This window comes from Aphis gossypii, unplaced genomic scaffold (assembly GCF_020184175.1).
Source record: "Aphis gossypii isolate Hap1 unplaced genomic scaffold, ASM2018417v2 Contig00967, whole genome shotgun sequence".
NCBI classification, from domain to species: Eukaryota; Metazoa; Arthropoda; class Insecta; order Hemiptera; family Aphididae; genus Aphis; species Aphis gossypii.
The window spans coordinates 24974-37492 of record NW_026083386.1 but is presented as its reverse complement, the minus strand read 5'-3'; the positions used below and the strand labels follow the sequence as shown (position 1 = coordinate 37492).

The following is a 12519-nucleotide window of genomic DNA, read 5'->3' as shown; positions in this document are numbered from 1 at the left end:
GTTTTATTTCTATACCATACTAACTATCAAAGAAAATGGTTTAAAGTAAAATATACAAGTACAAAAATATGATATAGGAAAAATTATACATACAGAAATAATCTTTACAAATATATACTACTAACTATCAGAGAAAATGGTTTACAGTAAAATATACAAGTACAAAAATTAAACAAGTATAAAAAATATACATACAGAAAAATCTTTACAAATATATACTACTAATATCAAAGAAAATGGGTTAAGTAAAATATACAAGTACAAAAATTACATAGAAAAAATATTTACAAAAATTAAACAAGTATAAAAAATATTACATACAGAAATAATCATTACAATATATAACTAACTATCTAGTTCTGCTTCGAGTTCCTCCTATAAAATTCAAAATTATTATTAAAAAATAATTAAAATATATATATTTATATACTCACTCTATAGAATAGTGTCCATGAGCTAGGGTGTGAACTTTGTCTTCAAGTATACCCTTTTATCATCAAAACTGTTATAAGTTAATTTATCGGATTTGATGGTCTTTAATTTGTGTTTGAATGAACGAATAGAGACGTTTGACGTTGTTACTTCCAAACTGGTATCACCAAACAAACACCGTTTATGATCTTGAAAGGTCATATGGTTTCTAACAACATGTCCACGGATTCCTTTTGCTTTGATTTTCTCATTATCTTCTAAAATGTAAGCGTAGGACTTTGCACGGAGAGCACAAAACTCTCTCATAATACGTCCATCGGTTTCATCAGAAAATAACCAGGAATCTTCTTTCTCTCAGCAATGTAACACGGGTGGTCACGGGGTAGATTTGCAGTGTCCATTCGATTCAACAAGTTTGGATTGTTCACAGATCATTGTAAAAATCATCAGTTTGAATATAGTACACCAATGAATCTAAAATAATAAATTAAATTAATACCAATGAAACTAAAATAATAAATTAATAATAATTTACCTGTATCGTATACATGAGCTCAATTTTATCATCATAATGTTTCTGCATTACGTTTATGTGATAGTCATACATTAAATACTTGGAAATTTCCAGCACTGCAAAACCTGATAAAAAATTTAAAATATTAATATAACAATAAAAATTTAAAATAAATGTAATTTACCTATATAAATAGGTTTACAAAAATCAATGATTTTGTTTTCTAATGCAACTGCATTTAGAGTTTCATTGTATGTGGTACAGTGTTTGAATGTTGACTGATTTATCAGTTTTTGTAAACGACGATCACTAGACACCAGTTCCATTTTTATTCTTTTCCTCATAGACTCCATGGTTTTCCCAAAAACCGCATTATTTAAAAGTTTGAAAAAGTCTTTCTCAAAGTCATTTGCTGTTTTTTTTCGCATCTCTGTGTTTAGTGCTATGTATAGAGCCAGCCATGGTGATTGATTAAACTGAACTACTCTATGAACCTATAATAAAAAATAATTATATTATAAATGTAAAATAAAAACATTTATACATTTACTTTTTCAACTATGAGTCCATTGGCTATAGCTTGTTGGAGGTTTCGGTAATGATAATATAATAGTTTTTTTCGACTGAAGTGTTGCCATGAGTTTTTTAACTTTGAACCAGCTGGGATACCGTTTTGTGGTAGGAAAGGTAAGTCGTTGTGTTTATCATGGAGTTCTTTCGGATAAGTAATGTCAACTTCATATATCCGTCCGATGGGTGATGTATCGTTCAAATCATTCAGCCCTTCTAGTTTAGGTTCAACCCACTTAATACCACCATAGGGCATGTGTTGTGACATTGCCCAACCGTATAGATTATTACCTAAAAAAAAATAAATTAATATTAAAAAATAATTAAAATATATGTATATGTATACTTACAATCTTGATAAATTAACCATGATTTGGACTTTGTTGGATCATAATCTGGGGTCTTTTCATTATTAGCTTTAGCATACCTCATACTTGCTTGTGTCAAACCGCCTCGAATTCCTATAAAAAATTTATACATTATAAATGTAAATTTTTATATATTATTATTATAATTACCCTTTTCAATCATCAACAGCATATCATACTCTGTGAGTAACTCTAATTTGACTCTGGTATATTTAACATACAATCAAAGGAGAATCCTGGTGCTGTATAGTAAAAAGATGGGTCCAAACAGTGGTGGTAAACATAGGTCTCTGAAGTTCTCAAACACATCAGCCAACAATAAAACATCAATTTTTAGATATAGATCACTGTATTCACCCAAAGTGACTCCAGACAGTTTTTGCATGTTCATAATCTTCTTCTTGTATATTTGATTCTGTTAGTGTACTGTAGAAATCTGCTTTCTCTGGTAAATTGGTTTGCTCCAGCTTGTTCCAACCATCCGTATACTCATAAGGGTAAACACCTTTACGAGTAACGAGTGGCAAGTCTGCGGTATTAAAATGTTTAGCTGTTTCTCTAAACTTTTCGAACCCTGGTGTTAATAAATTGTCCGAGAGTGTTGATATAAACTTGAAGCCATAAATCTTAATGTGTCGATGAACCGTATTGAAAAGTTGTTGGAAACGTGTTTTGAAAATGAGATGAATTTTTCTTCACTGTTTGGTATAAAGAAATTTTTTTCACATCGAGACCGAGTTCAGTTACAATCAAATGTGCATCATAATTCGATAAATTGTGAAAAAACATGGTACAAAATTTGGTGTTTGAAGCTTGAGGTTGCAGGTATTACACAATGTTTGTCGAAATTTACCCGATAAGTGACAGTGATCAGCAACTTTATGGTTTCCCACAGAGAAACCGTTTTTACATAAATTACATGTCTTACATAAATTATGTGCTTGTTGTTGTTCTGTAGTAAAGGTTATTGGTATGTTGGTTTGTAGTAATTTTTCAATGTTTTCAGCTATTTCAACGATACTCTTCACAAAATGTTCACCCACATTCTGATTATCTTCATCGCCACGAAAAATTATAGGCGAAGTTGGAATATTAAATTGTTCAAGCAGTTCTGCGGGAACGTCGTTATTTGCTTTAACCATAAAACCATAACTCATGGCCTCGTGTTTTTGAATAGCTTTTGTATTGTTTCCACATTTTTCATCTGATTTTTTAGTAGTGCTTCAAAATCTGCATATATAACTATCGGATGTCGTTGAGTTTTTTTCCATGCGTCGAATTCTAACATCGATCCAGGAGCAGGCATTCGAGGTAAAATTGGTTTATGTGTTCCGCATATTAACTTGTGTTCTTCAAATCGTATGCGCTCATTTAATTCGTATTTATTAATATTTAGAGGTTCGAACGATGTAAAGCATCGTTTACAAAATACAGCACGTCCATTATGTTGGGTTTTCTGTGATCGCACAAGTCGGGAAAAATTAGAGATGTAGGTAAAATGAATTTTCATCATCGGTTATTAGTAACAAGTCGAAATGATCTGTTTTTCTTCATCTACCACCTTCAGTGGAAACACTTCATATTTTGGAAATTTTTGCGGTGGTTGGAAATGTTTTTCGAGTCCGTAAACATTGACAGTTACATTAGGATTATTTTTTTCGAAAATGTTAACCTGATGTAATTTTGTCGGGAACGTGATACCGGAAAAATTATATTTTTCTTCGTGCGTTGTATAATTTTCTATACGTTGTTTATTTGAACCTGTAACGTGTTTTGCTAATATAGCCCACTTGAAGCACTGTTGGTCTGAGTTTTGCGGGTTGATTACAGCTTTTTTTCTTTCAATGAAATCAGGTAACGGAATATAAGACGATGCGCTCATAGGCGTATATTGATAAACACCTAATAATATTCCGTCAATACACTGTAGCGTATAACCACTTCCCTTGCTAGAATATTCGTCTTGTTCAGCCATTAATTTTATAATGCCATCTTCAACAATTTCCCGTACACCAGTTTCGGCAAAAATCGGTCTAGCTGAGGTCTTAAATGAACGGTTTTCTGATGTATTATCAACATTTGGAATATTGTATGTAGCTTCCAGCTTTAAATTAAACTTGATCGGATGTTTAGACGCTTGTGATTTAGTAACTCGACTAATTCAGATTTAATCGAATTAAAAAATTCAATATAGTTTTGAATATTTTCGATATTTTTTGCGTAATACCATACGACTTTTCTATTTGCAGAAGACGAAATTTCGATAAAGCCGGGAGACTGTACAAGAATTAAACGTGCTTTTTTAGCTTTGATAGCAGACGTAGTGTTTGCGGAAGAAGTACGTTTTCCGTTATCGGTTGTAGTGTAAGAATCTTTAAAAAATAATAAACCTAATTAATATCTAAAAATGTGTTGTCGAAAATGTCGCGAGTGATAAAATATAAATACCTGTATCAGCGTCTAGCATTTCATATGCGTCCATTGCAAGCATACAAATATCGTCATCAGATAACATGTTTGAACCACCAGCCGGTATATCTGGAACACTTATTTGTGGTGTTATCTGTATATCTTCATGTGCGGCGGGTTGACGATGAGCAGGCACGTTAATGATACCTTGAAAAAATTATTATAAATTAATATAATGAATGATGAAAAATAATATTATATAAATACGTACCATGAACATTTTTATGGTGTATTAAGATCTGACTTATATTTAAATGTCGTTGGGCAAATAGTGCACGGGAAACGTATACGGTATGTGTTTTTTGGTGTCTATTAAGATGTGACTTGTTTTTAAATATCGTAAGGCAAATAGTGCATTGGAATCGAATTCCGAGATGAGTTTTTTTATGAGTCAACAAATTACGCTTCGCGTTAAAAACCGATGGACACTTATCGCATTTAAACATGTTTAAATAAAGTGTTTAAACACTTGGAAAAATTGTTAATACTGTTGTGTGAAAACGCGGAGATAATACGTACGAAATGGTTGTCTAGAACAGACTGAACGTACATCGACGGGTAACGAAGCAAGTGTCTTAGCATTTACGGCGGTGAAGATAAATTAAGCCAGGGTTAGGTAAAATATTATTTGGGAATTAGGTATATCACTATAGATTTTTAACTATTTTGGGTATCATTGTATTGAACAGAGCATCGATAAAATTCCTGAAACTGACCTGCACGTGTCGAGAATAGACCGGTTGGGACAGGACATTTTCGATAACAATAGAATACACTAGTGTTTTTCGATCAAATAGTCTCGTAAAACCCAACGACGTATTATTTAATTTGTAACACATTTTATTTATGATTTATATAACTTAGCTAAATATAAAAAAACTATAATGGTACTTACGTGCCATGAAATCCATATTTAAAAGAAAAAAATGTACAGAAAATGTATGTAGAAATGTGCTGTTGTTTGTTGATCGATAACAATACAACTAATTTCGAAAAACTCTGGTTTTCGAAATCTTAGGATACATTTGACTTAAAGGACCCAGGGTATATTATATGAATTAAATAGAGTCTAGACAGACGGATACTTACCTGTACTATTGTTTGTTAGGGATTTCTTTTTTAGTGAGGTGTGTATTCAGACATGAACGTTTTAATTTAAATGTGTGACAATACGCAGTGACGATCTATGGTGGTCATCGAGGGATGAGGTAGATGAAATATACATTTGTTTTGATTATACAGATAATTTATTGAAAGGAAATAACTGTGAATATATATTAATATATGTGTGTACGGTAATATAGTACGGTAATATGTGATAACAACAGGGATAGATAGCGTATGATAATTCGTCTGACTATTGTTCACAGAATTTATATTTATTTTGGAATTTATACTTTTTATTTTCACTTACAAATATTTTGCTTACACAGGGTGCTTTGCATAAAAAATATAATATTCTGGGATAGAATCGAACGGGCGGATATGTACAAACGTAACCAAACATATTCCCCCGCTACTATTCTACCCATTGACATGTATCATCAAAACTGATACATTTAAAGAAAAATTATACGTCCATATGAAACTTACTAGCCAAGCATTACATGATGTGAGTACAATAATATGATAAAATAGTTCTGTGTATGATAACTGTTGAATATACATTAATATGTGTACGGTAATATGTGTACGGTAATATGTGTACGGTAATATAGTACGGTAATATGTGTACGGTAATATAGTACGTGTACAATAATATGATAACCATGGCGGCAGCGTGGGCGGCGGTGGGGTGGCGGGGACGGCGGCGGAGGCGGTGCGGTGACGGGGCGGGGGCGGCGGCGGCGAGGACGGGGGGCGGGGACGGCGGCGGGGCGGCGGTGGCGGCGGCGGCTCAGCTACGGCGGCGGCTGGTTAGACTGGTCAGCTACGGCGGCGGCTGGTTAGACGGGTCAGCTGGATAGAGGGCTGGTTAGACGGGTCAGCTGGTTAGAGGGCTGGTTAGGTTCCAGAACTCTCATTTTACACCTACTACTGTTTACTTGAAAAAAAAAATCAATCTATTTACGAAATAATGTTCAAAGCTATTTTATCAGTCTGCGAAAAGAACAATCTTTTTCCAGATCCACAAAATATAAATATAGACTTCGAAAAGGCAGTAATAAATGCAGCAAAAAATGAATTAGGTGAATATTTAATAATAAACGGATGTTTCTATCACCTCTGCCAGAGTACCCACAGAAAATTGGCAGAATTAGGATTAAAACAAAAATACCAAGAAGATTATGATTTTAATGAATTCTGTGGTATGTTAGATGGCTTGGCTTTTTTGCCAATAAATAGGTTACAAGAAGGTGTTGACTATTTAAAATCAATTATTCCTCTTGGTGACGAGGAGTTGTTCCAATATTTTGACGAAACCTACGTGAGTGGAACAATACGTCGAATAAATCAACAAAACACTCTAAGTTTAAGCGTTCGACGTTTTCCAGCGATATTCCCTCCAGAAACTTGGAATGTTCACCAAACAACACTCGAAAATAACCACCGAACCAACAATGTTTGTGAATCTTGGAACAATCGATTTTGCCATTTAGTTGGAGGAAAACACCCATCGATTTGGATGTTAATAACCAAAATAAAAAATGAATTGTCGGCAGACCGTGCAAAATTTGCTCTGCAAAACATAGGAGAGTCCAAGACAAAATGCTCCAAATCGAAAACCGTCCAAAAACGATTAAAAACCGTATGCCAACGGTTAAATACTAACCAAATTGAAGTGGATACATTTTTAAAAAAAATTTATTTTAATTTAAGAAAACGACTATAAAATTGACATTGTATTACAAATTTATACTTAATTACCAAATTATTATTTTATAGAAATTGACAAATTGTATTGTATTCCACATTTATTATGAGAATTTTGTATTATTATACCTATTATTGACATTGTATTACAAATTTATACTTTATTACTTATCATTTTTATTATAGGGTTTATTTTTTCCGTTGATATTTTTTCGGGCTTATTTTTTCCGGGGTTATTTATTAGGCACATCAATAAAAGCATACACGACGGTCAACCAATACTCCACCAAGACTACTAAATATTAACATTCGCAGCCACAAGAGGATTCAATCTACACAATACAACGAAAAAGATGAATGAAATAGTAAACTCAGCAATAACCTCCACAATCTTGTTTTTTTTTATACTCCGTCTAGCGATCTCTTCTAATTTTTCTCATCATCCCACATCCTTTCATAAAAAAATATATATAATATACACCTACCTTATAATTTAGAAAACTGCTCGATAGACGAAATAAAATAATCATTGTACGAACACCGCAAATAAGAAGATGAAAAAAAGAGATAAAAGAGATAAAACAATAAATTAAGCATTAAAATTATAATTATTAAATATAACAAATCTCTGATGACAAACAACATGAAGCAATCACTTATTATTTAAATGGACAAATAAAAAAAAAAAAAAAATCAATTATCAGTTATAGAAGGTTCTGAAATATTATAAATTTTACCCTATCCCAAAAGTTTTCCTCTCAAAAATATACATTTCATTCCTATTTACCTTTCCACACTCCAAACACTAAAAATACGTAATACAACTAGTTTTTAATTTTGTATTATAATTGTACACATAACATTGCATAGTTTTAAATTTAAAATATGAGGACATATTTTTTTTTAATATAAAGGAGTGTTGTATGTTGCATTTGCCAACAAATAATAATAGAAAAATATTACTTCTTTGTTTAAATTGCGTAATATATTATATTATATTAGGCCAATGAAGCAAATGAGCTGAGGCAGCACATTGTAAAATAATATTTAAGGACGTAAGCACCACAGGATAGAGACAGTGCGGGTTTCGAGTGAGAGACGGCACACGTTCTTATTTTTGTGTGTTTGTTTGTGTGAATAATAAAGAAATCCAAAATAGTGTGAATTGTTCTTTAACCTTTTTGTGTACCATCGAGATATAGGCATACTACACTATATATATATATGTTTAATTATTGATGACTACTGATGTTTTGACAAATTTTAATTTGTTTTGTACATTTATTCCTATGGAACTATGAAGTCGTAATATCTGAAATATGTTGACGTAGAATATACTTGATCTGTGTTTTTGATGTTTTGAATTTACTGATATGTTTTTTGTGTTATTTCTTATGTAATATTTTACTTCAGTAGCTGTTTTGCGTTCTTTCAAGTCGCTCTATAATTTTATTATGTACTCTGATTTTTATTGTAATTTTTTATTTTTTTCATTACCGGAAATTATAACTGTGGCTGAGAGTGTGTCGATATAATACGAGTTTTATGGTATGTTGTGTTTGTTTTGTTGTTTTTCTTCATTATGTATATTATTAGTTGGCACTGTACAAATGAGGATTGCCGTGGAGTAGCCGTGTAGTAAACCCAATGCACCTGCATTGTGTTATACTATATTATATTATATTATATTGGGTTGTATTATTAAATTATGGGGAAAATGTGTATTAATTAAGTAATACACCTGCATTATAACTTATAAGCAATGGGCCAGAGATCAGAAAAACATGTTCTTTCCGTCGATTGATTAACGATTTACTCAGCGGAAACACCTGGTGATACGTAGGGCAAAGATCACAGGAGATATGTGTTTTCCGCAAATAGCAAGTTTTAGCCACAATCAGCGGAAACAACATGATAGATTCCATAATTATGTAAATCATCATACCACTCTAAAATAGACTTAATTAAAATGATTAATAATACTAGTCCCCTGTACGTCATTGAGAACTCAAATAACGAAAAACGAGTAGAGGACTTAGTATTATTCAGAAGGTAGTTAACTCCAGTCCCAGTGTAAGACTATTGCTCGTCGTGGACTTTGTCACAGCCACATCGCCGCGAGTTTACGGTCATTCCCAGTACTTGTAATTTTACATAGCAGTAAGCTATTTTACTTTTGTTTTATGCTATTATTTAATGTTTCATTTTGTTTAACTTAATAAAACATTTACTTACTTAAAATTAAAACAACAAGTGTTTTAATTTACGACACCTACCTTTCTCACAACTCAAGCTCAACCACGGAACGTGCTACGTTGTTTAAATAATTAATTTGTACGTAGTCGCAGTGTCCTGCACGGCGATCACTACAGCCGGCTGGTTTTGAGCTACCGCCGTACCATGTGGTTGTTTCTGCCCTAGAGGCGGACATGGAAGAGCAGTGAACATAGTTTTTGAGTAATATGTTTTTGGTAGGTGTACACTTTTCTTTCGAGGAACATGCCGGCAATGATTGTTGGTTATGTTATTGTTGACAAAAATATTATACAAGTGTAATTTATGATTTCTATAATTTCTATAAATAATATAAAAAAAAAATTGTCTTTTTGGTCAGAGGGGGAATTACAAGTTTTACTTATATTATAGCTTTAAAATTTAAACAAGGCTTGATACTTTTACACACCTATAAGTATCGTTTGGATTACATTTTTTTTTTTTTTTTTAATACATTTTAGCTTTACTTATTACAAAACCTATGATACAAGGTATGTTGTTGGATTTTGGTTTTTGTTATTTTTTATAAAAAAAAAAATAGGCCGAGAGTTATGGACTTGCGTACCTGTGCTGTTCGTCTTTGTTTCGTAGATTTCTTCTCGTTTACTTATGGATGTCCTGTTGATCTTTTTCATGTGCATCGGAAATTAGTTAACTAAGTTATTTTTAGTTTATTTTAAGTATTATATTTATTTCTGAAGGTATAGGTGGGGCTAATTTATGTGCTGTCATAAGCAACTGTACTGTTATGACCACTGGGTATATCTTATAGCAGTTTAAATGATTGGTCGTAGTTTTCTATATTTTATTTTGTTAATTTGGAAGTTAATGAAATATTTTTTTGTCTAGTCTTTATTTCAAGATTTCTGTTAAGTAAAAATTGTATTTGTTCATTTTTTTCTCTTCTGCGGTGCTTGTTATCAACAAAAACATGAAATGATACGTGTTTCTAAAAAAAAAAACTATGAAATTATACTTATCGGTTATTATTAGTTTATAATATTTACAATTTATTTAAAACGTTTGTTCCTATCTGTGAATGGGTTTGTTCTTTGTGACCGTTAGTAGTTAATTTTCCGTTCAATATTAATTCTACCTTATAATTTACATCAGATCTCTTTTTCATTATTTCAAAATGCCCTCAATATTTATGTTATTTTTTTATTTTTTTTCGAAATTTTGTAGTTAGTAATTATATAAAGATTTTTCAAATTCTAAAAACCCGTATTCCCCTTTTTGTTTCTTTGGTATAAGAAAAACTGATGATGCGTAGCTACTTTTTCTTGGTTCAATAATATTCGCATTAATCATTTCATCGATTATTTTCTTTAATTTTTCTCTTTGTTTTGTAGAGACTCTGCATGGTGCTTGAAAAACCGGATTTTTTGAACTTAATTTAATTTCATATTCCTTCACTTTGGCACAGTTTAAATCTAGTTGTTCTGAAGTCAATAAATGTTGAAATTTATTTATTGGAGCCTTTGCCTTTTCCAACTGTTTGTTTGTTAAATCTTTAGAAATTTTAATAATTATACTTTGGTCATCACATATATCGTTATTTGTTTCATTGATTGTTAGTAAATTGTTTTTTCTGTATATTCCGTCGTTTCTGTTACGGTACCTTTGTATATTTTTGTATATAAGTTTGAGAAATTGTATACTTGAATTTCCGTGGCATTTTCTTCTAACCTATTCGTTTCCAATTTAAAATATTGTTTTTGACTTAAATGGTCCACTGGGTGAATGGCTGACTGTTCATCAAGTGTACCTATATTTGTTTCAAATTTTATGTTTTTAATATTTTTGGTGGTATTAAGGTGTCTTCTGCTGCTGTTATTTTTCTCGTAAATGTTCATTTTTTATGTTGGCTACTTTCTCTGTTTTATATACTATCGTAAGTGGTCCATTATGTTCGGCCCAAGTTTCATCCATTTTCATACTATCTCCTGTATTAAACTTTATTTCCTTTTTCCCTAAATCAATCACTAGACCATATTTAAGACAAAAATTATTACCTAATAAAAATCTGCATATCAAGCCTTTAAGTACATAAGCCTTTATTTCATATTTGATTCCTTGGATATTTATTTTTAATAATATTGTTCCCATGTATTTTAGTACAAAATCGCCTGCACCAGTGATAAGTGTTTGCTTCTCGAAAATAATTTCTTCTTTGTTTTTAATTAAGGAATATTCTATACATTAAATGTTTGAACCTGTATCCAGTATTGCATGTTCTATTTTATTTTCAAACTGCATTTTAATTAATAAAGCTCTATTTTTTTCTAATTTTTTCTTCTTGTTTATTTGACTCATATTTTATAGATTTATTTTCGTACCATTTTTTTACAAAATGTAGATATTCATTATTTTCTTTATTAATTAATTTTCTTTTTTTATCTTCCCGAGTTAGTTGTCCGAATTTTTTTCCCAACCTGGTCGTTACTAGTTTTTTATATTGCGACATTGCGTAGCATGGTGCCCCTTTGATTGCATTTGTAACATATTACTGATTCCATATTTTCTTTCATTTCTCCTTGCCTGTCCTCCTTCCTATATCTCTCTGGTGTTCTTGACTTCATTTGTCTTTCTCTACTATTTTGTCTATTATAATAATAGTCTAAATTTCTATTTTTGTTATAATTATCGTATTGTTGATAACTCCTCTCTCTTGAATATGATCTATCTCTATTATAAGCTCTTGCGTCCTGACTTTGTTCCCGTGACCTTTCTGAGTTCGGACTTTTATACCTACATTCTTCCCTTCTGACATAGTCTCTATTTCTGTCGTAATCTCGTCCTCTTGTATCTCTATCTAAGTTATACGACCTATATCGCTCTTCGTCGTATCTGCCTTCAAATTCAACCGTTAGTTGTTAACCGTTAACCTTGTTTAAACGCCTTACTTTTTCACTTATTTGGTCTATTCTTCTTTTGTACTCTTTATTTTCTTCCTGAAGTTTCTTTTTCTCTTCTGTGGTATACCGGTATTTCAGTATACGCGGTATAACCAACTAGGTAAGTTTTACCCTCGTATTCACTAGTTAATGACACTCTCTAAAATAAATTAGAATGGCA

The 12519-nt window shown here is 31.6% G+C and overlaps 1 protein-coding gene across 1 annotated transcript; it reads right to left on the bottom strand.

Annotated features, from left to right (window-relative positions):
• Nucleotides 1-1484: 1484 nt before the first annotated feature.
• LOC126555641 (uncharacterized) lies at nt 1485-2104 on the bottom strand. Its single transcript, XM_050210542.1, has 3 exons — nt 2035-2104; nt 1867-1977; nt 1485-1807 (listed from the first exon to the last, which is right to left on the bottom strand). Exons 1-3 carry the CDS (start codon nt 2054-2056, stop codon nt 1485-1487), a joined length of 456 nt encoding a protein of 151 aa, XP_050066499.1. The 5' UTR covers nt 2057-2104.
• Nucleotides 2105-12519: the final 10415 nt, after the last annotated feature.